Source organism: Leopardus geoffroyi, chromosome X (assembly GCF_018350155.1).
Source record: "Leopardus geoffroyi isolate Oge1 chromosome X, O.geoffroyi_Oge1_pat1.0, whole genome shotgun sequence".
Lineage (NCBI taxonomy): Eukaryota > Metazoa > Chordata > Mammalia > Carnivora > Felidae > Leopardus > Leopardus geoffroyi.
The window spans coordinates 108,538,263-108,562,924 of record NC_059343.1 but is presented as its reverse complement, the minus strand read 5'-3'; the positions used below and the strand labels follow the sequence as shown (position 1 = coordinate 108,562,924).

At 39.9% G+C, this 24,662-nt stretch overlaps 1 protein-coding gene across 1 annotated transcript in view; it reads left to right on the top strand.

Annotated features, from left to right (window-relative positions):
* The first annotated feature begins 3,121 nt into the window (after nucleotides 1-3,121).
* Nucleotides 3,122-24,662, top strand: part of LOC123594700 (fibrous sheath-interacting protein 2-like) — an 89,296-nt gene continuing 67,755 nt past the window's right edge. The window contains 9 exon segments of the mRNA XM_045471604.1: nucleotides 3,122-3,451; nucleotides 3,861-3,986; nucleotides 6,520-6,681; nucleotides 7,387-7,476; nucleotides 7,844-7,983; nucleotides 9,327-9,468; nucleotides 10,154-10,264; nucleotides 10,682-10,802; nucleotides 22,605-22,708. Coding sequence (XP_045327560.1) covers nucleotides 3,353-3,451; nucleotides 3,861-3,986; nucleotides 6,520-6,681; nucleotides 7,387-7,476; nucleotides 7,844-7,983; nucleotides 9,327-9,468; nucleotides 10,154-10,264; nucleotides 10,682-10,802; nucleotides 22,605-22,708 — 1,095 coding nt within the window. The 5' untranslated portion in view covers nucleotides 3,122-3,352.

Below are 24,662 nucleotides of genomic sequence, written 5' to 3'. Positions count from 1 at the left end.
TAGAAACCCTCGAGAAAGTCAGGATAGAAGGAACATACTTAAAGATCATAAAAGCCATTTATGAAAAGTCCACAGCTAATATCATCCTCAACGGGGAAAAACTGAGAGCTTTCTCCCTGAGATCAGGAACACGACAGGGATGCCCACTCTCACCGCTGTTGTTTAACATAGTGTTGGAAGTTCTAGCATCAGCAATCAGACAACAAAAGGAAATCAAAGGCATCAAAATTGGCAAAGATGAAGTTAAGCTTTCACTTTTTGCAGATGACATGATATTATATATGGAAAATCCGATAGACTCCACCAAAAGTCTGCTAGAACTGATACATGAATTCAGCAAAGTTGCAGGATACAAAATCAATGTACAGAAATCAGTAGCATTCTTATACACTAATAATGAAGCAACAGAAAGACAAATAAAGAAACTGATCCCATTCACAATTGCACCAAGAAGCATAAAATACCTAGGAATAAATCTAACCAAAGATGTAAAAGATCTGTATGCTGAAAACTATAGAAAGCTTATGAAGGAAATTGAAGAAGATATAAAGAAATGGAAAAACATTCCGTGCTCATGGATTGGAAGAATAAATATCGTTAAAATATCAATACGACGCAAAGCCATCTACACATTCAATGCAATCCCAATCAAAATTGCACCAGCATTCTTCTCGAAGCTAGAACAAGCAATCCTAAAATTCATATGGAACCACAAAAGGCCCCGAATAGCCAAAGTAATTTTGAAGAAGAAGACCAAAGCAGGAGGCATCCCAATCCCAGACTTTAGCCTCTACCACAAAGCTGTAATCATCAAGACAGCATGGTATTGGCACAAAAACAGACACATAGACCAATGGAATAGAAATGAAACCCCAGAACTAGACCTACAAAAGTATGGCCAACTAATCTTTGACAAACCAGGAAAGAATATCCAACGGAAAAAAGACAGTCTCTTTAACAAATGGTTTGGGAGAACTGGACAGCAACATGCAGAAGGATGAAACTAGACCACTTTCTTACACCATTCACAAAAACAAACTCAAAATGGATAAAGGACCTGAATGTGAGACAGGAAACCATCAAAACACTAGAGGAGAAAGCAGGGAAAAAAACCTCTCTGACCTCAGCCGCAGCAATTTCTTACTTGACACATCCCCAAAGGCAAGGGAATTAAAAGCAAAAATGAACTACTGGGACCTCATGAAGATAAAAAGCTTCTGCACAGCAAAGGAAACAATCAACAAAACTAAAAGGCAACCAACGGAATGGGAAAAGATATTTGCAAATGACATATAGGACAAAGGGCTAGTATCCAAAATCTATAAAGAGCTCACCAAACTCCACACCTGAAAAACAAATAATCCAGTGAAGAAATGGGCAGAAAGCATGAATAGACACTTCTCCAAAGAAGACATCCAGATGGCCAACAGGCACATGAAAAGATGCTCAATGTCGCTCTTCATCAGGGAAGTACAAATCAAAACCACACTGAGATATCACCTCACGCCAGTCAGAGTGGCTAAAATGAACAAATCAGGAGACTATAGATGCTGGCGAGGGTGTGGAGAAACGGGAAACCTCTTGCACTGTTGGTAGGAATGCAAACTGGTACAGCCACTCTGGAAAACAGTGTGGAGGTTCCTCAAAAAATTAAAAATAGAATTATCATACAACCCAGTAATTCCACTTCTGGGTAGATAGCCAAATAATTTTGAAGTAGGGTTTCAAAGACACATTTTCACACCCATGTTCATAGTAGCACTATTCACAATAACCAACAGGTGGAAGCAACCTAAATGTTCATTGATGGTTGCACAGATAGAGAAAATGTGGTGTACATATACAATGTGATATTATTCAGCCTTAAAAAGGAAAAAAAAAATCCTACTACATGCTACGACGACATGAATAAACCTTGAGGACATTATGCTAGGTGAAATAAGCCAATCACAAAAAAGACATGTAATTCCACTTATACCACTTATATAAAGTATCTAAAGTAGTTAAATTTATAGAAACAGAAAGTAAAATGGTGGTTACCAGCAGCTGAGGTGAAGGGAAGAAAGGGGACTTCTTTAATGGGTATAGAGTTTCAATTTTGGAAAATGAAAAACTTCTGGAGATCTGTCATACAACAATGTGAATGTACTTAGCAGTACTGAACTGTACATTTCAAAATGATTAAGATCGTAAATGTTATGTTATGCCAGTTTTTTTATCACAGTAAAAAGATGCATAAAAACCATGGACACAAAGTACAAACTGACACATCAGGAGCAGTCTCAGCCCTTAATGTATTTACCATCTAGTGAGCTCCTTGGCAGCATGGACTATGTTTTACTTACTTGTGTGTCCTCAGGACCCTGTAATGTCTGGCATAGAGCAGGCACTCAAGAATTGTCGGCTAGGATGGGGCGCCTGTGTGACTGAGTCGGTTAAACAACTAACTTAGGCTCAGGTCATGATCTCACGGTTCGTGAGTCAAGCCCTGCTTTGGGTGAGGTCGAGCCCCACTTCGGGCTCCACGCTGACAGTTGGGACCCTGCGTGGGATTCTCTCTCTCTCCCTGACTCTCTGCCCTTTGCTCATTCATGCCCTCTCTCTCAAAAATAAGTAAATAAAATAACTATATATAAAGAAATGTTGGCTAAACGAATGAGAAGGTAGAAAGAAATAGGAAAAAGGGAGAGAAAGAGAGAGAGGAGGCCAGAGAATGAAGAGCCCTAAGGCAAAAAAAAAATTATTGTGCTCTATGTGGGACCTGGAGCGGTGGTGTGCCTAGGGCAAGGGGGGTGGCGTGGTCATGGTGTCATATAAAGGTGGCAAATGTGGAAAGCCAAACCTCTGGCCCTAGTGCATGCTACACAATTACTCGTGGGCATGTGTTGAACAGAATCATAGCTTGTTGGAGGGCCAGGAAGAACTGTAAAAATTACAGCCAGCTACCCACTGACAAAGCTTGATACATTCTGATTTAGTTTAAATCAGGGGTGTTGCTTTCGGAGAGAAACGTAATCTCCACCACGCCCTGTTACAACAGACTTCTGATCCACTCCCAAAAGTTGAGGCTCTTAAACCTGCGCATGCGCCAAAAGTTCGGGCGGCAGAGCGAGTGGTGAGTGGTCCCACTCCACCCCCCGCCGAGGGCTATGCCAGTTGGGGACGACAATGCTCCAGCGTGGGACGTAACACAGTGAGGGGCGTGGCCTGGAGGACGCATTACCCTAGCGACCACCACGGTGGCGGCGCAGACTTGACCTAATAGTAGAGCGGAAAAGGTGTGAGTGAAGAGGTGAAACGAAGAGGGCTTGCTGCCCCAGCCCCCCGGCACCCTGGGGGCTGACGGGCGGCCATGGATCTGTACCTCAGCAACTGCTATAAGGCTGCCGAAGCCTCCACCACTAAGGCTGCCGCCAGCAGCCTAGCTGCCGCCAGAGAGCAGTGCGGCACCGTGAGTGGCTGCTAGTGCGGCGTAGTAGTCGTCCTCCTAGCTCCTGGGCGGAGTCTTGGGTCGGCGGGCGGACGGAAGGGGCGGAGACCTCAGCGGAGCGAGCGGGGGAAAGGGGCGGGTGCCTGAAGACTCAGCTTCAGGCTCCCAGGCGGGGCAGCCCTTAGTGGGGAGTGCTGCCTGTGGCCGCGACCAGCGTTGGGTGGGGTCCAGAGAGATGGCTGGCAACTCCTGGAAGATGGGAGGCTTTCCGAGGCGTCAGCAGAGCGGGCTCTTTCAACCCTGAGTGGATGGTTCTTTGGTTTATGTGGAAGTATTAGCCCATTGAAATGTGTGTGAGTAGATTGATCTAAACTAAAAGAATAGGTCTTAAAAAAAAAAAAAAAAAAGACTTTCTCATTGTATCTGACAGGGCTCACAAAAAAAACCCATTCCAGAGGTCGGAGCAGCTAATCTATTGGATCTTCCTCTTGGGGTCAAGCTGCCTGTTATCCCAGGAAGCAACAATGTATTCTACACTACAAATATAAGTGAAAAGGTAAACTGAGTTTTAATAGTGCTTAAGTGATTTTCTTTACTCTTTTTAACTTGCTATTAAACTTGAAATACTTGCTATGATTTTGCTTTGAGTCAACTTCAATTTCACACACAAAGTGAAGGTAAAAGAGTTTAAATGTGTAGTGTCTGAACTTCACTTTAATGATGGAAGGACCCATGATATGCCTCAGCCACCAGTTCATCCTTAGTTCCAAACCAAAGCCTGCGCTCCCAAAGGTCGGGGTCTTTTCTGCCTACCTAAACATATCATGCTAATTCTTAATTCTGTGCCTTTGTCCATCTGGCTCCTGCAACCTGGCATGCACTTTTCTCCCCTCCTTCCTGACCTTCAATTTGAGCCGTCTTTTAAGAGCTACCGGAAGAAGCCTTTTCACAAGTGTCACAACACAGAACTAAGCTTTCCTTAGAATTTACATACCTTTGGTCTGCACTTAGTTATCACTGAATCAGCACTTTTAGTGATTCAGTGTGCTGCACTCACATTGTTACACATTTTAAGTCCTCTGCCTCTGTCCTTAATTTAGGCCAAGCCTGAAGGAAGTTCAGAACTTTTTGGCTGAGGGTGTGCGTTGATCACAATAGCAAAAGGTTTTACAGGAATAATTCTGACATCCTTATTCTTGCACTGTCTAGTATGTCATCAAGGATGAGTAGGGGCTTCTTGGTATTTCGGATACTTTTCTAACATATAGGATTTTTTTAGGTTTTACTGGTAGAAAACAACAGAGTTTCTCTTTTGAAAACGCATAATGTTCTACTAAATATATGTCAATCTCACAGAAATTGACTGAGTCACACTCCCACAAATTAGCTTTCCTAAAACATACTCAAACCCTATTTCACTACTAGTAGTAACATTCCATTTTAGTTTATAACTGTAGCCCTATCTGTTGGTTTTTTTCTTCAGTTATCTTCTATTTGCTATATTTCTATACTGTTCCTGCTGTTCACTTGTTAGCTACTTCTTATTTCCAGGGTTTTTTCCTATACTCAATTATACTGATTATCTCTGTATTATATTGATTACCTCCAAAATATATGCATTTAATCATGATCAAGCACTGCATTCAACTCCCCCGAAGACTAACTTTGTGGGATCTTTGTCTTTTAACAGGATCTCCTCAAGAAAGTAAGACTTTATATTTACACCATTAGGTGTTTTTTTTTTAACTCATTTTACCCTCATCACCACCTTATAAGGTGAAGCTATGATTTATCTAAGGTCACAGGTAGATAGTAGCAGAGTTCAGACCAGAACCACCATCTCCTGACTCAGGGCACAGTTCTTCACCTGATCTTTCAGCTTCCTCAACTGCAGACCACTTAAGCACATCACTACAGAAACAGGGAATTTAAAGGCCTTTCATGTTTTTTTGAAAGCAAATGGAAGGCAAAATTATAGTATCCAACTGTCTTGTTTTCAATCAGATTAAAATGTAACAATGTAACCTACATATCTTTGGCTATGCACTAATCCAAACCTGACAAGTGATCCTATACTTCAACATTTTGATACCAAACTTATTCTCAAGTAATTTGTTTATAAATTAATTTGCTTATTAGTATACTAAGATAGCAACTGTTCACAAACTCCTTAAGTTGCCTTTGTTGTAAAGTTAATAGTAAAAAATTTGCCAATTAACTTAGACATTCTGCTTTCAAGAAAAGATAACCTGTTAAAAGAACAATTTCCATACTTTAAAAATTTTTCCCTGTGACCTCCCACTGGCAGGTAGTGATGTTATAATAGATTCTTCAGTTCAGGGAAACCAATCATTTTAATTGACAATAGAAAACTTAACCCTGGCTTCAACAAATGGATTTGTTTCTTTCTTGATAGGTCAGTAGCCCAGGGTTGGTCAACATATGTCTGTTACCAACAAAAGTCAACATCTAAAAGAAGAAGCTATAACCAATCTGCTAATTGCAGCATTGTTTCAACTGCCATCAACTGCTGATCATTTCTTTTCTAGGAAAGATGTGGGCTTCTTATCTAGTCCCACTGTAAATTAAATCATTGCCCAGAACGATGTCTTTCTTTGCCTTTTTAAGGAAACATTGGTAGTCAGTGAATCCAGTTTCCTGATATAGGTCCCTTAAGAAAGACAAGAGGCTAGCACAATCAAGCAGTCAGAAACTTACAAAGGAAGCTTTTAAATCTAAAAAGAAAGCTAGAACTCTATCATTCCCCTCTTGTCTTACCCCTGCCCACATATGAAGCATCCTACCTGCCTTGCAGGAACTCTTAGGGCGACACATCACTGTTCATTAATTGGACGGAGGTTGAGGCTATCACCTACCTCCAGCCTAAAGACAGCTTTGGTAGAGAAGAGAGAAAGAGAAAGGCAGTGAGATTAACCTAAATCAACCCACTGTCCACATTCCCTCACTTCAGGTTCTGCTTGCATGCTTTATTTTCACTGAACAACCTAGTCAATTCAACAAATTGAGGTTTAAAAGTGCAATTTCATCCATTTTACGTATGTAATACTTTTGAATCTGTGTGTTTGCAGCTTTACCAGCCTTCTTACGACTTTAACCTGACTGATCCTTATTGCCAACTTTTGGAAACCAGCTATAAAAGTCTGCATGATCCACATTTAAAAGCATACTATAAGCGAAAAGATATCCTAAAGAGATTAAAGAAGGGCGGCTACATCACCAACGATAATAAAGTAGGTTGAAGCCTACTTCCTTTTAACTAGCAGAAGTCTAGGGACTTGATAGACACTTGGTTCTGTTCTTCACTAGGAGCTTGTATCAACTTTGGATAGACAGTAAAGAATATTTATTAGAGAACTCAATTACTCAGTATTTGGATTTCCAAATAAGACTACTTGTTGCTACTTGACCTTTTTTCTTTGATAACAGCAAAAGACAAGCACCAAATGATTCAAATATGTAAAGACATCCATACACACATATTTATTTGTGTATTTTCTCCCAGCTGTATTGTAGTGCCTTTCCTCTTGTTCTAAAAGTAATAATGGCACAGTATACCTATCAAGGAATATTTCATATACCTTTTGAGAAGACTAGAGACAAAAACCTAGCAGAAAACAGCATAATGAAATAAATTGGGGGAGGCTATTAAATGTCATTATTATACTGGTGTTTTAATAACAAATTCATTGGGAATAATAAATTTCTGATTATGATGTGAACCATATTATTGAAATAATATTATTTAGATAGATATTTCCTGGTGATACAGCAATTTTAGACACCACTTTCCAATTTGCTACCAAAATGTGTTGTTATTACCCTTGATCCCAAAATTGTTACTAAAATGAATGTTCTTATGACACTTTTCTCTGTAAAGCTTTATGACTGTCACAATTTTCTGTTTATACATTTGGTTTTCAGTTTTGTTTTTATAGGTCATATGTACTTTGAAGGAATTGAATAAGTACAGGCAGTATCTGACTACTTTAAAATTAGACTTTGAAAGAAACTATATAAAAGAACAAGTAAGTTAATACTTAAATTTGTTTTATTTGGGGCCTGTAAAGACAGTTTTTATGTAGGATTTAGGAGAAAGGTTTGGTCCTCTGCAGAATATCCACTTATAATAGCCTGACCTAAAATTATTAAGGTAACAAATCAAATAAGATCTCTAGAGATCTATAAGAAATAAAGATGAGACTTTTGCCTTTAATTTACAGAGAGAAATTTTCACTTATCTTGAATGGAGCCACATTAGACTGAAATGCAGGTTAACAGAATTAACCATTTGTAAAGTACAAGAGGTTTACTAAGCCCTAAACTCAAGAAGGCATACCAAAGGACAGGTTTATTTCCAGCCAGTATAAAGACCTTAATTTTTTTCTCTCTCAGAAAATCATTGAAAAACAAGTAAATAAATTGAATGAAACCAAGAGAGCCTATGACAGTTATGGAAACACACAATTCCAAGAATGGCTGTTACAGGAAGGTACACACGCAACTCCAGACCAAGAGCTGGTAATAAAACACAGGTACGACTGAAGTTAATGCATATTTCGTGGACATACTATAGACCCCAGGAAGTTGTAAAACTACTAGAAATCATTGAAAGCAGGATGAAAAAAAAAAGTATTAGACACTATTTAACCCCCTATAGTTTTCAACATGGAGAGAAAGGAAAAGGAGATTAAGAGGTAACAGGTTTTGGGAACCCTGGTGCCAAGGCTTGGGAGGAGAGTTTCTTCCTGAGAAACTGGAGCCACCAGAAGCCCAAGAGGTGGGCAAAACTGATATTTGAAGAAATCTAAAGTACAAATCCCTAAGCCTGGGAAACCCACATCCATAGTAGCAGAGAGAGAGATGTGTTCAGCATGTTTCTAAATTACATTTAAGGAAAGTACTGCAGGGGCAAAAAGGGAAAGTTCCTATAACTTCAGCTGATGCAAACAGGTGTTGTTCCCCCACCAACTGTGTGTGTTCATTCAGCTATTACCCACACATGTGCACTATTACCATTCAGCGGCCAAACCCATGCCCTAGGAGGCAGAGATGAGTTCTAGTTCTTTCTCTTTGTCCTTTACCAGGGGTGAGGGCCAGTCACCCTTCCCCTGCCTCTTAAATTCCATGGATTCATGTCATGATATGCTAGAATACGTGCTGATCTACCAAAGTCCCAGACTGGTAATGTGCAGATCTGTCTATACATGGAAGGTCATTCAAGGACTTGGAAATTACAGAGAGACCAGTAACCACTTATTTTTTTGGTAATTTTTTAAAGTTTGTTTGTTTGTTTGTTTGTTTGTTTGTTTGTTTAGAGCATACAAGTGGAGGGGCAGAGAGAGAGAGAGAGAGAGGGAGAGAGAATCCCAAGCAGGCTCCATGCTCAGCACGGAGCCCAACACAGGGCTCGATCTCACAACCTCGAGATCATGACCTGAGCCGAAATCAAGATTTGGACACTTAACCAACTGAGCCACCCAGACACCCTTTACCCACTTATTTTTAAAGGAAATTCAAATTGACTTATGTTTTGAAGTTAGTCTTTAAGCTGATTTCAGCTGCCTTTGGAAATTCATGTTCCTCAAACTGCTGAGCTATAAATAATCTCTGTGTAAAATGTTTTTAATCACTCTGCTCCATATTTTGCCATTGTCCCAGCCACAATAAGAGACTTGTATAACAGAGTTTGGTAAAATTAGTATAGCATGGTGAGTTAGTGGATCAGGTGAGCTTAAAGGTCCCTGAAAAACTCTACATTTCCTGTATTTAAGAAACAAAAACAACCCAGAAGGTGGTTTGGGAATATCAAAATAGATAATATCATCATAAGGGAAACACCCAATTTACTTTAACTTATATTTGCACTTTTACTTAGATATTTAGATATGATTAGTAAGGAATTAGACAAGGTTGAGCACACGGCAGAAAAGCAGAGCACATTCCGGATGAAGGAAGAAGAACTACAACATCAGGACCACATTACAAGAAAACTTAGTCTCCGTAGACAAATTGAAGAGGTGAGGAAAACCAAATTTTAAACATTGAAGGGGAAATTTCATATGTTTGTTTCATTGGTAAACATTTTTTAGCAATCCCACCTGAAGCTATTTCAGGTCTAAAAAATAAACCACTATTAAAAATAACAATAATTTAAGGAATAAGCCACTGTTTTTTATCAGTTATAATGGACAAGCTTTCACTTAACATAGTGAGATTGACACCACAAATTATATATCCATTGCATTTCTAGTCATTTTCTGCTCTGAAAGTTCTAGATATTAACTCTAGTGAAAAATTATCATGCCTGTATTCTCTCAAAGTTCAGACAAGCCTATTTATTTCTCTGTCAAAATATATTTAAGAGCAACTGATTACATATGATATACCCCTTAGTCAATAAGAGAAAACCCTCTTGTCAACATCTTTTTAGACCCATCTTTGGAGCCAGGCTTATGCTTGAATTAAGTTTCCAATAGTAAAATAATTATCTTCCTTTTGCCATTCAATTGCATTCGCCAACATATTCCCAATGAAAAGTAGTAAAAGAAGCCCATTCTAAAGCCAATGTAAGATTTTTATTATGGTTGACTCGATTTCTGTAAGGCCCTTGACTTGATCTAATTTGCTTATTGACAAAATACAAAAAAAAAAAGACAATGAAAGAAAACCCTCTGCTAACTACCATAATATTGTGCTCCTTAGGGATGGAAGACAAAAGAAATGCTTCTTCTAACCAAGATTGGAGAAGAAGTAAAAAGAGAAGCCCGAATTGAGGAACAACGTCATAAACTCTGGGAGGAAGCCCACCGGAAGGTAGAGTGAGCTTTTACCAGTAACTTGGGCTATTTGAGAAAAAGCTTTTGCCAATTTTGATAATTAAAGTGTGAATTATCAAAAGTGGCCTAAACTCATGAGGATAGCTATTGATGGAGAGACCCAGTCTGGTCTGAACCTGGACTTCAAGGGTTGGTCTGAAATGGGACCAGTGTCCAGAAAGTGGGCAATGAGTTAAATTGGATCTAGTTGTTACAATATATTCTTGTTGGACAACAAAAGGAAACTCACCCTTACTGCCTTCCTAGCTTTGTACTCATTGTGACTTCAGAAATCTCAAAATAGGAATGAGGGCACCCTTCAAGTAGACCATCATATTTGAAATATCTGTTTTGCATTTCCAGTGGCAAGTTGCTGTTCAATTTTTAAATGTTAAATGTATTTTTTAATATTTAGAAACAAGCACTTCTAGAGAAAAAAATCGCTTATCATTTACAAAAAATGCAAAAGGATGACCTTAAGAGAGAAGGACCAGGGGGAAGTATAAATGAAAACAAAGGACAAGACAAAAGAGAAGGTGAGAGAGAGACAATAAATGATAAAGTCGCTAAGTAGAAGATGCATATCTATATATAAATATGGTGGCTTTATAAAATAAATCTCTATGTGCTTATACAGAGAGGTCACAGGCCCCTTGCAAAGGGAAATCCTAGAAGCCCACATTACCCGTGCCAAGCACTATGCAAGGCACCTCCTAGTTACAGCTCAAGTTGTAAAGAATCTACATACACACACAATATTATTATATATATAAAAAATTCAACGCTTCTATAAAGTGATTCAGTAGACAACACTGCCTGCACTACAGGTTTAAAAAGGAGCCAGTAAAAGGAGACAGTATAAAAAAATACAACAAAGAAGGAGAAAGATACATATATATATATATATATATATATATATATAGACAGAGAGAGAGAGACAGAGAAAAGGAGCAGTAAACGAAAACATTACCAAAAAAAAGAAACAAAGAGGGAGACAAAAATATTTTTATTTATTTTTTAAATGTTTATTATTTTTTAGAGAGAGATGCAGAACATGAGCGGGGGGAGGGGCAGAGAGAGGGGGAGACCCAGAATCTCAAGCAGGCTCCAGACTCTGAGCCGTCAGCACAGAGCCTGACGTGGGGCTCAAACCTGCGAATTGCGAGATCATGACCTGAGCCAAAGTCAAACATTTAACTGACTAGCCATCCCGGCGCCCCAAGAAAAATATTTATAAAAATGGAAGAAAACATTTCAACTCAGGACCAGTAAGATTATACAAAACAGTAAGAGAGCAAACTAGTAAGAGAAAGAGAGAGGGAAAAAGGATTTTTCATTTCCAATTTTTATTTTTTTAGGTTTTTTTAAAGGAGACAAAAGAAGAGACATTTAAAATATACCAAGCACAAAACAGAAATAGATAAAAAGTAAGAACCAAAGGTTAAAAAGGAAGAGGCAGTAAGAAAAAATGGTACAAAAAGAAAAAAATGAAATGAAGAAGAGAAGAAAAGAATGAATAGGAGAGAAAAAGAAAAAAAACTGAACAAAATAAACCAGTAAGAAAACACACACACACACACACACACTAGATGAGGTGGGTGGGAGGAAAACAAAAGCAAAGAAACAAAACAAAAAGACTAGAAGGAGAAAGACAAACAGGCAAAGAAAAAAGTGAAAGAAAGAAGAAACAGATATACAGGGGGGAAATACAGGAACAAAGAGGGAGAAAGAAAGGAAGATGGAGAGGAAAGAAGTTTAAAAAGGATAATTCAGTGGGACAAAGCAGAATAAAAATAGAGTGAGAGACACAGAGTCTCACAGAGACAAAGGAGTTTGACACAGAGAGTCTAGTGAGAGACAAAGGAGTTTGAGTCATCTAAAAAAGTCAGTTCAGAGGCGCCTGCCTGGCTCAGTCGGTAGAGCACATGATTTGATCTTGGGGTCATAAGTTCAAGCCCCACGTTGGGCATAGAGCTTACTTAAAAATTTTTTTTTAAAGAAGTTGGGGTGCCTGATTGGCTCAATTGGTTAAGCCTCCAACTCTTGATTTCAGGTCAGGTCATGATCTCATGGTTTCATGAGTTCGAGCCCCACGTCAGGCTTTGTGCTGGTGGTGTGGAACCACCATTTAAATATTTTAAAATAAATAATAAGTCAATTTAAAAATACATTAAAATTAGGGACACCTGGGTGGCTCAGTCGGTTTAGCGTCTGACTCTTGATCACAGCTCAGGTGATGATCTCACGGTTCGTGAGATAAAATAAACTTTAAAAAAAATTTTTTAAATACTTTAAAATTAGATGGATGGATCAATCAATTCATATATACTTAAATACATACATTCATATACAATTAATTAATATATCCTTACATAAATTCATATACAGATACATAGAACTGATTTTTTAAAATATTTTTAATGCTTATTTTTGAGAGAGAGAGAACAGATGGAGAAGGGGCAAGAGAGAGAAGGAGACACAGAATATGAAGCAGGCTCCAGGCTCTGAGCTGTCAGCATAGGGCCTGATGTGGGGCTCAAACTCACAAACCTTGAGATCATGACCTGAGCCGAAGTCAGACACTTAACTGACTGAGCCACCCAGGTTTCTCAATAGAACTGATTTTTAAAAAGAGAAGCCAGTAATAAAGACAGGACACAAAATAGAGGGAAAAGGGAAGAATAATTTAAAGTAGTGAATATAATGAGAGTAAAACAAATAGGGGACTGAGGCGGGGTGGGATTAAGGGAAGGAAGGGACAGGAAGTAAATATATCTATTAAAAGGGAAGAGTCTGGGGAAAGGAGTAACAAAGAGTGTGAACATGAAAGACAGCATGAGGATGCTGAAAAGGAGAAGCTAGTGAGAAAATTAAGTACAATCATGGACAGGAGGAGGAAATCAAGGTCTAGAAAGAAGAAATTAGTTAACAAATACAGTAAAATAAAATAGATACAGAGATACATAGATATACAAAAGACTGGACTTTAAAAGTACAGTCCACTAAAAAAAGGAGTGTAAGAAAAGATAAATAGGAAGACATGATAGGAAGCAGTTATGACAGCTTAAGATGGGAGGAAAAGATGGAAGGGAGGGAAGGAAAAGGAAAGCAAAGAATTTTGAAAGGGATGAGGGTGGAAACTTGGTAAAAAAAAATAACAAGGTATAAGAGTAAGAGACACAGGAGTTTAAAAGCAGAAGCTACAGTGAAAATAAGTACAATTGAGGAAGGCAGGGAGAGGGAAAAATGTAAAAAGATGTCACTTAAAATAGAGTAAAATAAAGATAGGTAAACTGATGAGACAGTTCAGCAGTAGTGGGGGGGGGGGATGGATGGATGGACAGACCGACAGGATTTCAAATAGAAAAAACCAGTAGTAAGACTGGACAAAAAGAAAACAAAAGGAGAGAGAAGGAAAGAAGTTGTTATAAGGAGCCACTAAAAAGAGAAAGGAAGGGAGGGAGCAAGAAAAAGGAAAGAAGGAAGTAAAGTTTGTATAGGATGAGTCAGTAGGGAAAAGTTATTTGCAAGAGACAGATGTGAGAGTATCAAGGAAGACCAGTAAAATAATCAAGTACAGAGGTGCCTGGGTGGCTCAGTGGGTTAAGCATCTGACTCTTGATTTTGGCTAAGGTCATTATCTTGAGGTTTGTGAGTTCGAGCCCTGCATTGGGCTCTGCACTGACAGTGTAGAGCATGCTTGGGATTTTCTCTCTCTGTCTCTGCCCTTCCCCCATTTGCACTGTCTCTGTCTCTCAGAGATTAATTAATTAATTGATTATTAAATTAATTAATTTAAAAAAAATTAAGTACAATTGTGTAGTGTGCAAGAGATTTAAAAAGTAGAAGACAGTAAAAGAAAGAATGTAAAATAAAGATACAGGGGATTGATAGCCAGATAGATGGCCTGCCAGGTAGGCAGGTGTATAGGTAGAAAGACCTGATTTTAAATAGGAGGAAGCAGCAGTGAAGACAGGACAAAGATGTATAAAGAAATAGGGGAAAGGGGAAAAAAGTTTAAAAAGAGGAGTAGTAAAAAGAGAGTAGAAGAATGGCAGGAAGAAAAGAAAAAGAGGAAAGAGGGGGAAGGAGAAAGAAAAGAGGAACGAACACAGGAAGGTGAGAAAACCAAATGAAGGAACACAGACGGGAAATAGAGAGTGAGTGCGTGAGTGGTTGGGTGGAGATAACAAAGAAGGAAATAAGAGGAAGGAAGAAAGAAATGAGGAAAGGAAGGATGAAAAAGCAGGAGGGGAAAGGAAGGAAAGGAAAGAAAAAGAGGCACTGAAAGAAATGGAGTGAGTAAAGATCTGAAGAAAGGGACGGAAGGCGGAGGAAGTGAAGAATGGAGGGTAGATCTAAAGAGAAGTCAGGTAAAAATAAACGTGGTTAGATAGATGGAAACCAGGTATATAGGCAGACAGGATTTTATGAGGAGGACCTCATACAAAAGACAATATTAAAAGATAACAGGAGAGGGGCGCCTGGGTGGCGCAGTCGGTTAAGCGTCCGACTTCAGCCAGGTCACGATCTCGCGGTCCGTGAGTTCGAGCCCCGCGTCGGGCTCTGGGCTGATGCCTCAGAGCCTGGAGCCTGTTTCCGATTCTGTGTCTCCCTCTCTCTCTGCCCCTCCCCCGTTCATGCTCTGTCTCTCTCTGTCCCAAAAATAAATAAACGTTGAAAAAAAAAATTAAAAGATAACAGGAGAGCGGGCACCTGGGTGGCTCAGTCAGTTAAGCGTCCGACTTCAACTCAGGTCATGATCTCATAGTTCTTGAGTTCAAGCCCCATGCCAGGCCCTGTGCTGACAGCTCAGAGCCTGGAGCCTGCTTTGGATTTTGTGTCTCCCTCTCTCTCTGCCCCTCCCCCACTTGTGCTCTGTCTCTCTGTATTTAAAAAATAAATAAATATTAAAAAAAATTTTAAGATAACAGGAGAGAGTATGAAGGGAAACAAAGTTTATTCATTTTTTAATGTTTTTATTTATTTTTGAAGGAGAGAGACACAGAGCATGAGTGGGGGAGGGGCAGATAGAGAGAGAGACACACAGAATCTGAAGCAGGCTCCAGGCTCTGAGCTGTCAGCACAAGCCCGGAACCCATAAACCATGAGATCATGACCTGAGCCAAAGTCAGACGGTCAACCAACTGAGCTACCTAGGCGCCCTGAAGGGAAAAAAAAAAGTTTACAAGGAGAACCAGTAAAAAAGGAGTATATGAAGAATGGAGGGAAGGAGGGAGTAAAGGAGCAGGAAAAAAGAGAAGAAAGGAAGTGAGGTGGGGACATGAGGAGAGAGGGAAGGCAGGGAAGTAGGGGTGGGGACGGAGGGAGGGAAGGAGGAGACAAGGCAGGGGTGCAGGTTCACCAAAAGAAGGCAAAGCAATCCAGAGGAGGACAGCAAAAGGAGTAAGAAAGAGACCTAGAGACAGTTGATGAAGATCTAAAGGTAGAAGGGAGGGAGGGGGTGTGGAGAGGGAGAGAAGGAAGGCAAGAAAGAGAGGAATATTCTAAAATGGGGTGAGACTAGGAAAATAGTAAAAAGAAGAAAGAATATTAGAGAGACACAGAGAAGTTGAAAAGGAGGAGCTAGTAAAACATGATGTACAGAGTAGAGGACAGAGAGAAAGAGATCTAACAAAAGTCAGATAAAAATAAAAATAAAGATGGAAGGAAGACAGCTAGATGATAGGTAGGTAAATGGTAGATAGATAATAAAAGGTAGAAGACACCAGAGGAGAATATGTGAAAAAGGTAGAATGAGAGAGAAAGAGAGGAGAGAAGAAAAGGAAAATGGTCTGGAAGTGGAACCAGTGCAAAGTGAATAAAGGAAGAATGGGAAGAAGGAAGGAATGAAGGAAGGGGTAAAAAGGTAAGAGGGAGGTAGTGCAGGGAAAATGGGGGCAGTGGGAAGGAGGGAGGGAGAAATGAAGGACAGAGGGTGGGGATGAGGATAGAGATACAAAAGGAATGTAGCAAAGAGAAGGGAGGGAGGGTGAAAGGAAGGAAGACAGAGCAGAAGTAGGAAATAAGGGAAAAAAGACTAAGTTTATGAGCAATGAGTCAGTAGGGGGAAGTGTTAAAGGAGAGAGGGAGACAATGGGAGGGGGAGGAGCCAATAAGTAAAGCAAGTGCATTGTGAATGATGGGGGATTTACAAAGTAGTAGTCAAGTGTATGTCAACTATACTTCAATAAAACACATAAAAGTCAATAAAATACAATGTAATAAATATGGATAGATATCTAGGTAAATGGATGGGTGGGTAGGTGGGTGGATGGATAGATGGGATATACATTGATAGAAAGATAGATAACTAGATAGATAAAACTGATTAGAAAAAGGAGAAACCAATAAAAAGAGTACATAAAAGAGTTAGAAAGGGAAAGAAAAGAAATGGAAAACTTTTTGGACATGGGCCAGTAAATAGAGAGTAAAAGAAGATGGATGGACAGGATAAGATAGAATAGGGCAGGGGAAGATAGGATAGAGCAGGATAGAATAGGATGAGGCAAAATAGGATATAGGATAAGTTAGGGCAGGATAGGATAGGATAGGATAGGATAGGATAGGATAGGATAGGATAGGATAGGATAGGATAGGGCAGGATAAGATAGGGCAGGATAGGATAGGGCAGGATAGGATAGGATAGGATAGGATAGGGCAGGATAAGATAGGGTAGGGTAGAGTAGGGTAGGATAGGATAGGATAGGATAGGATAGGATAGGATAGGGTAGGGTAGGGTAGGGCAGGACAGGATAGGACAGGGCAGGATAAGATAGGGCAAGAGAGGATAGTAGAGCAGGATAGGAGGATGGGCAGGATAGGATAGGGCAGGGAAGAGGAGGGAAAGGAAGCAGAAGGGAGAAGGAAAAGGAATAGAGAGAAAAGAAGTTTTAAAAGGAGAACAAAATAAAGGGCTTTTTTAAAAAAAATGATAGAGGAAATATGTGCAAGAGAAAGTTTTTAAAGGATGAGCCAATAAGAATAGACAATGTGAGAGGAAAGAAAGAATGAAAGTTTATGAAAGAGTCAGTAAGAAAAGCTCATAATTTAGTCCAGTGAAGCAATGAGGTGGTAACACCTGCCTCTGGGATTAAAAAAAAAAAAAAAAAAAAAAAAAAAAATCACTTCAGCAGCTATATTGCTTCCTCCATCTTTAACGGTTAGCTTCTAATTACAGTAGGAAGTTTCAAGTAGGCATCTTTTTTAAATGTTTATTTATTTTTGAGACAGAGACCAAGCAGGGGAGGGTCTAAGAGAGAGAGAGAGAGTGAGAGAATCCGGAATAGGTGGTGTACTCTCAGCATGGAGCCTGACGTAGGGCTCGAACTCATGAACCTTTTGATCATGACTTGAGGCGGAATCAAGAGTCGAATGCTAGGGATGCTTGGGTGGCTCAGTCAGTTGGGCATCCAACTCTTAATTTCAGCTCAGGTCATGATCTTCCAGTTCCGTGAATTCGAGCCCCACATCAGGCTCTGTGCTGACAGGGCAGAGCCTGCTTGGGATTCTGTCTCCCTCTCTGTTCCTCCCCTGCTTGCTCACTCTCTCAAAAATAAACTTTAAGGGGTGCCTGGGTGGCGCAGTCGGTTAAGCGTCCGACTTCAGCCAGGTCACGATCTCGCGGTCCGTGAGTTCGAGCCCCGCGTCAGGCTCTGGGCTGATGGCTCAGAGTCTGGAGCCTGTTTCCGATTCTGTGTCTCCCTCTCTCTCTACCCCTCCCCCGTTCATGCTCTGTCTCTCTCTGTCCCAAAAAAAAATAAATAAACGTTGAAAAAAAAATTAAAAAAAAATAAAAAATTAAAAAATAAACTTTAAAAAAATCTCATAAAGAACGAGTCTAATGCTTAACCAACTGAGCCACTGAGGTACCCCTAAGGTAGGCATCTTAAACAGTGGCCACCTCAAATGGTTTTTAAAAAGGAAAATATTTTTAAAAATATGTTCACAATATCACATAGGAGAATGAAGAGATCTATTTCACATATGAAATAGACTTATACCACTATAATAAGGCCATCATCTTCTATCACATAGACACAAAGGGATGCATATCTTAAAGCTCTAGTGAAAATGCAATCAGCACACATAGTTTGGAATCCTTTTGTCTATCTGAATGATTAGAAACAGTAACTGTAGTCATCTCTTTCACAGCTGAGATATATGTGTACTGTCGCTTGCCCCTGCCAAGCTCTGAGGCACAGCCAAGGAAGATCATGAGCACTCTCACAGCATCTCCAGCATAGTTGTTTGTGCTGTCGTGCATCCCCACACAGAGAAAAGGCCATGTTCTCACTGGGCAGGATGGAGGGATGGAGTTTTTTCCCTTCTCCCAGAAGACAACTCTGCTCAAGTATAGCTTTAACTACACAAGATAATACTGTAAAAGGGATTGCCTTGCCTCCCCATCACATCTGTCTTCTGGTTTCTCAACCTTGCCACTATTGACATTTTGGGCTGGATAATTCTTTGTTGTGGGGGCTGTCCTTTGCATTGTAGAATGTTTAGCAGCATCCCAGGCCTCCACCCCCTAGATGCCAGGTGTGACCCTCCTCTGCCACATTTGTAACAATCACAATGTCTCCAGACATTTCCAAATGTCCACTAAGGGAAAAAATTGCCTCCCATTGAGAACCACTACTTATCCTCTGCAGTTCCTCCTTACAGCCCCATATGTATATTAGCATATAGCTCTCCTTTTATTGGGCATGAAAGAATAAATAGAATCTATCTTGGATAACTGTCATGTGCACTATTAAAAACAAATATTTTCTTGTGTTTCTTTAAGCTCCTTCCCCAGAGATAAAGAAAACAAGTGATAGTACCAGTGGCCAGAAATTACACCAAGGACAAAAACATAATTGAAATTATTTGATTAGAAGTACTAAACTAGTAATTTGTAGAAAGACAGGATTTGGTACTGACCGCATCTGCTTACAATGCAGATAAATCCTCTATCCTATGTTATAAATGATGGATTTTGAGTAATATTTGCCAACAGTGCTACAGACTCTCTTGCTTTCTGGATTAGACTTCCTAATTACTCGCTCAGTTCATGTCACTGCCACCACATGCCCGTGAGCAGGACCGCGCATATTTTGCAGCTGACAAGTCTGCAAGCCCAGTTCAGAGCCCTGCTTCTCCATGGCCCCTGCTCCTGATCTCATTTCTGTATTTTTCCATTACCAACAAGATCCCAAGGCATTGTTTTTTAACCTGTTCCTCACTGGCTCCTACCGCTACTACTGCCAGTCTTCACTCAGCAAGCACTTCTGCCTCCTAGGGAAGCTTTTCCCTGCATCTCATTTGTTTCATTCACCTGGAGAGTCATCCTTGCAGATTGCTGACTGGAGGTGCTACTGATGTTTCTGAAGCCAGCAACCCTAGGGACCTAGTGAGGACCGAGACTCCAACCAACACTCTTTCTCAAAACCCTGCCCTTCCTTAGACTTTGGAATTTTCAGGCCTGAAGTAACTTCTGTCACTTCACTGGCAGTAGAAATATTTTATTCTGCCACTTATTTTTCCTCAGCAGTGGAGCATGCCCTCAGTGTTGCCCACTCTTATTCCCCTGTTCCTTTTAGAACAGCCTGACGGAGTAGCAGTTGTTGTCATTCTCAAATTTCAACCTATTTCTTGAATAGGCTTCTCTAATACATATATGGCTAGCACATTTTGCCAGTGCCTTCCTTCTTTTTGCTTTTGGGCTCAGTCATTGATTTTTCTAACATACTGCCTTTGTGGGGCCCCCATAATGGCCCTGAATTTCATGTAGCCTCCCCCATCTTTCTGCTTCTTTCCAAAAGATGATGTCCAAATGTCTGGGGTAAGAGGTGTGGCTAATGTTCTTATTTCTCTATGTGGCAGCAATATGGGCATCACCTAAACAACTTATTAGAAATGCAGATTCTCAGGCTTTACCCTGGACCTACCGAATTGGAATCTACATTTTCACAAGATCCCCGTGCTTTATATGCACATTGAAGCTTGGGGAACAGTGGCATCTGTGACCTCATGGAGGTGAAATAAAGCCATGGTGCTTAGACGAAATGTCTTCTGCCTCTGGTCTCCAGAGAGAGAGATGTTCTTATCTCTTCTGACATAGTGCTTGACCTATTGACATTCACAGTGGAAGTCAGCCACCAGGGCAGTGACTCATGGTTCGGTCTCACTGAACACAGAGCCCTCTGGCTTTCCCATTCCACCTCAATTCTGGCTGGCTGATCCATAACACTCAGGGTGGGGCCCTCTCACCTCCACCACAGTGACTGCCCTTGGAAAGCTTCCCAGCCAAGAGTGGCTTAAGAAAGCAAAATCTCAAGGGGAAATAGGAAGAGATTGGTAAACAGGTACAAACTTTTAGCTATAAGATGAATAAAGTCTAAAGGTCTAATGGAAAATATGATGACTATAGTTGATTGCACTGTATATAATTGAAATTTGCTAAGAGAGCAGAACTTAAAATGTTTTCAACAACAACAAAATGTAAATATGTGAGGTGATGGATGTGTTAATTAAATGGGGGATCCTTTCACAATATATACATATATCACATCACCATGATGTGTACTTTAGCTATCTTACAATTTTGTATGCCAATTATATATGTCACCAAAGCTGAAATTAAAAACAAAGAAAGAGAGGGAAAGAAGGAAGGGAAGGGAAAGGATACCAACTTCAGAGAAAGGCTTGCTCTGCTTGACCATACTATATTATAGTTTGTGGCCCATGTCCCAGGTGAGGAGAAGGCGGCAGCAGTGGGGGATAGTCTAAGAGATTCCTTCCTAGAACCGTAAGTGGGGAGCAGAGCAATAGTTCTTTTCTCTCTATGCTAACTTCACTTGTCTGAAGCAACCAAGACCCAAAGTAAGAAAAACGTAAGAGCCTCTTCTGATTTCTTTGCTCTCCAGCTTCTCCCACCACCCTTTCACTTTCCCACCATCTCTAAGCTGCTAAAGGAATAGACTTCCCCCACGCAACTTTCCTCAAGTCATATCTTCCTTCTTTCTGAGCCCAGATAGCTCTTCCTGGAGGGCTAGGGTATCTCCCTCCAGTACACTAAAGGAGAGTTATCTGAGCTAAGTATTCCAGTCTGTTGCTATACAAAAATGAAGGTTAAATTTAGGGAAATTCTCGAGACAGTTGCATGGCTTGCAAAGCATACTGTCTTGGCTATGTCATCCTATTTTTGAATGACAGGTGCTGAATATTACTTGGGTCTATATTGTGGCATTCCTCCTGTTAAAAATTCTAACCTCCTCTCCCCTAGTTCCACCCCCAAGCAGGTGGAGTACAAAACTAGGGCAGAGGTCTTGTACTTAGGGAGTCAAAAATGAGAAAATAATAAAAAAATTTTAAAACAGTAGCCCTGTTGTATAATGGCTGTTTCATGCCTGTCAAGCCCCAAAAGGAAACACAACAAGAGATGGGTCTTCAGACCTACATCTGGAAAGTATGCTTACTGTAAAAAAAAAAGTAAAATATAGAAAAATATGTAATATATAGAGTGTAACACCATAATAAATATGGGAAAAAGGCACAAACATTTTACTGAAGACATACAGATGGCGAATAAGCATATGAAAGAGTTGCTTAATATTATTAGTCATTAGGGAAATACAAAGTAAAGCACAATGAGATACCACTATATACCCAGTAAAATAGTTAGAATTTAAATAATTGAATTTACATAAGTGTTTGCAAGGACTTGAATCAGCCAGAACTCTGACACTACAGGTTGGAATGGAAAATGGTAGCTAATGTAAGTTAAACTACCATATGATCCCAGCCATCCCTGTCTTAGATATGTGCCCAAAAGAAGTGAAAATATATGTCCACATAGAGACTCATAGCAGCATTATTCATAATAGCCAAAAAAACTGGAAACAACCTAAATGCCCATCAGTGGGCAAATGGATGAAGTGTAGTATGGAATACTATGTAGTAATAAAAAGGAATAAACCATTGTTACAGGCAACAATATTGATGAATCTCAAAATAAATATGATAAATGAAGGAAGCCAGTCCGAGAAAAAAAAAAGGAGAGAATACATCCTATATGATTCCATTTGTAGCAAACTCTAGAAAATGCAAACAATTATAGTGTCAGCAGATCAGTAGGTTGTCTGGAAGACAGGTAGAAAGAGGGATGAACTATATGGGGAAACAAGGAAACTTTTGGGGGTGGTGGAAATGTTTGTGGTGATGGTTTCAATAGCTTGTATATGTGTCAAAACTGGACAAATGGTGTGTTTTAAATATATGTGGTTTATTGTACTTCAATTGTATTTGGATAAAATTATTTAAAATTATATGATTTCTCTTTCATTTACTTTTAGGACCAGGTCACCGTTCTCTGAGTTTTGTAAAGGTTCCTGCCAAAAACTCATCAGTCTTCATATCTTCTCAGCATGATGTACAGAGAAACAAAGCAGAACAAAAGGTAGAAAGTTGTATGTCTCCGACGCTTTGTATTGATCATTAATTTATCCTGTTAACTATTATTTCTATGGGATATTGTCTTCACTGCCATGGTACTGACTGGTCAGAGATAATGGAGTCCTACACAGAACAGAAGGTTCTGAGTCAGCATCATGTTAAATGTACCATATGGTTTTGCAGAAACTGACTTAAAAACTTGCTGATACTGATAATAGATAATGTTTACTGAGAATTTGCTGTGGGCCTGGGCCTGTGTTAAACTAGAAGGAGGGGAAAAGGGGGAAAACAATTGACATGATACACAGATATGGAAAAGACATCATCACTACTCATGAGGACTCACTATCCAAGGATTAGACACATATAAACAAAAGTCCTTACCATAAAATAAGACGACAGTTTTGATTTGTACAAAATGTTTTGATTTGTACAAAATGTAGTGGGAGCACAGAAGATTTAGAGACTGGTCCTGCCTAGAGAAGTCTTAAAAGGCTTTATTAAAGGAGGGCTTCATTGTATTAGGTCTTGCGATATGAGTGGGATGCTTCCAGATGAATGAGGATATAGTGAGGCAGTATTACGCACTGATGTTAAAGTGTTAAGTGAGAGCATGATAGTGCAAGCCTGCAAAGCCGGGGCAGCGCCAGAGAGGAGACTGAAAGGTAGGTTGCAGCCATTGTTTTGTACACCTCATGGAGAATGGATTTATTGTCTCAGTAGTAGAGAACCGTTGCAGGTTTTTGAGAAGAGATGTGAAATAAGAATGAGATGGGGTTTAAAAAGATATTCTGGGGGCACCTGGCCGGCTCAGTTGGAAAGGCATGCAACTCTTGATCTCCCAGGTCATGAGTTCAAGCCCCACATTGAGTGTAGAGATTACTTAAGTACATACATTTAAAAAGAGAGAGAGAAGTCTTTTTTAAAACTAAAAAACAGGGGCGCCTGGGTGGCGCAGTTGGTTAAGCATCCGACTTCAGCCAGGTCACGATCTCGCGGTCCGGGAGTTCAAGCCCCGTGTCAGGCTCTGGGCTGATGGCTCAGAGCCTGGAGCCTGTTTCCGATTCTGTGTCTCCCTCTCTCTCTGCCCCTCCCCCGTTCATGCTCTGTCTCTCTCTGTCCCAAAAATAAATAAACGTTGAAAAAAAATTAAAAAAAAAAACTAAAAAACAAAAATATAATCTAGTTGAAGTGTGTGAGATAGATGCAGTGTTTGAGAGAGAGGAGATTAGAGGGAATATCATTTTGAGTCTACTGTGATGGTCCAGATAAAAATGATAAGGCCCAAACTAAGGCAGTGGCAGTGAGGGTAAACCATAGGCTACAGATTTAACACATTTCAGAGTCAGACTGTGTCAGGATTTGGTGACTCAATAGATGTGTAGATCCAGAGAGAGGGAGAGGATGATGATGATGGTGATGATGATGATGATGATGATAATGAGGATTTAATTTTTGTATATAGGTTCTCTTGAAGTAGGATGTCTTTTCTCTGTGCTCCCATAGTGCTCAGGCTTACCTCTATGTCAGAAATCACTATACTGTGTCATCTTTTTCTGTCTGTTCGACTGTAAGATGACAAACTTAAGGTTAGGAATTGCATACCTTATGTTAATTCCAAACAATGTGTTCAATCCATTGGATTGGTCCTATCTGAAATAAATGGAGTAACTCTAAGCTTTCTAGTATGGGTCACTGGATGGATAGTTATACCTTTTTTAAAAAGTTTATTTATTTATTTATTTTGAGAGAGAGAGCACATGGGTGGGGCAGAGAGACAGGGAGAGAGAGAAAATCCCAAGCAGGCCCCGCACTGTCAGTGTAGATCCTGACGTGGTGCTCAAACTCACAAACCATGAGATCATGACCTGAGCCCAAATCAAGAGTTGGATGCTTAACCAACTGAGCCAACCATGTGCCCCTGGGTTGTTACATGTTTAACCAAAATATGGAAGACA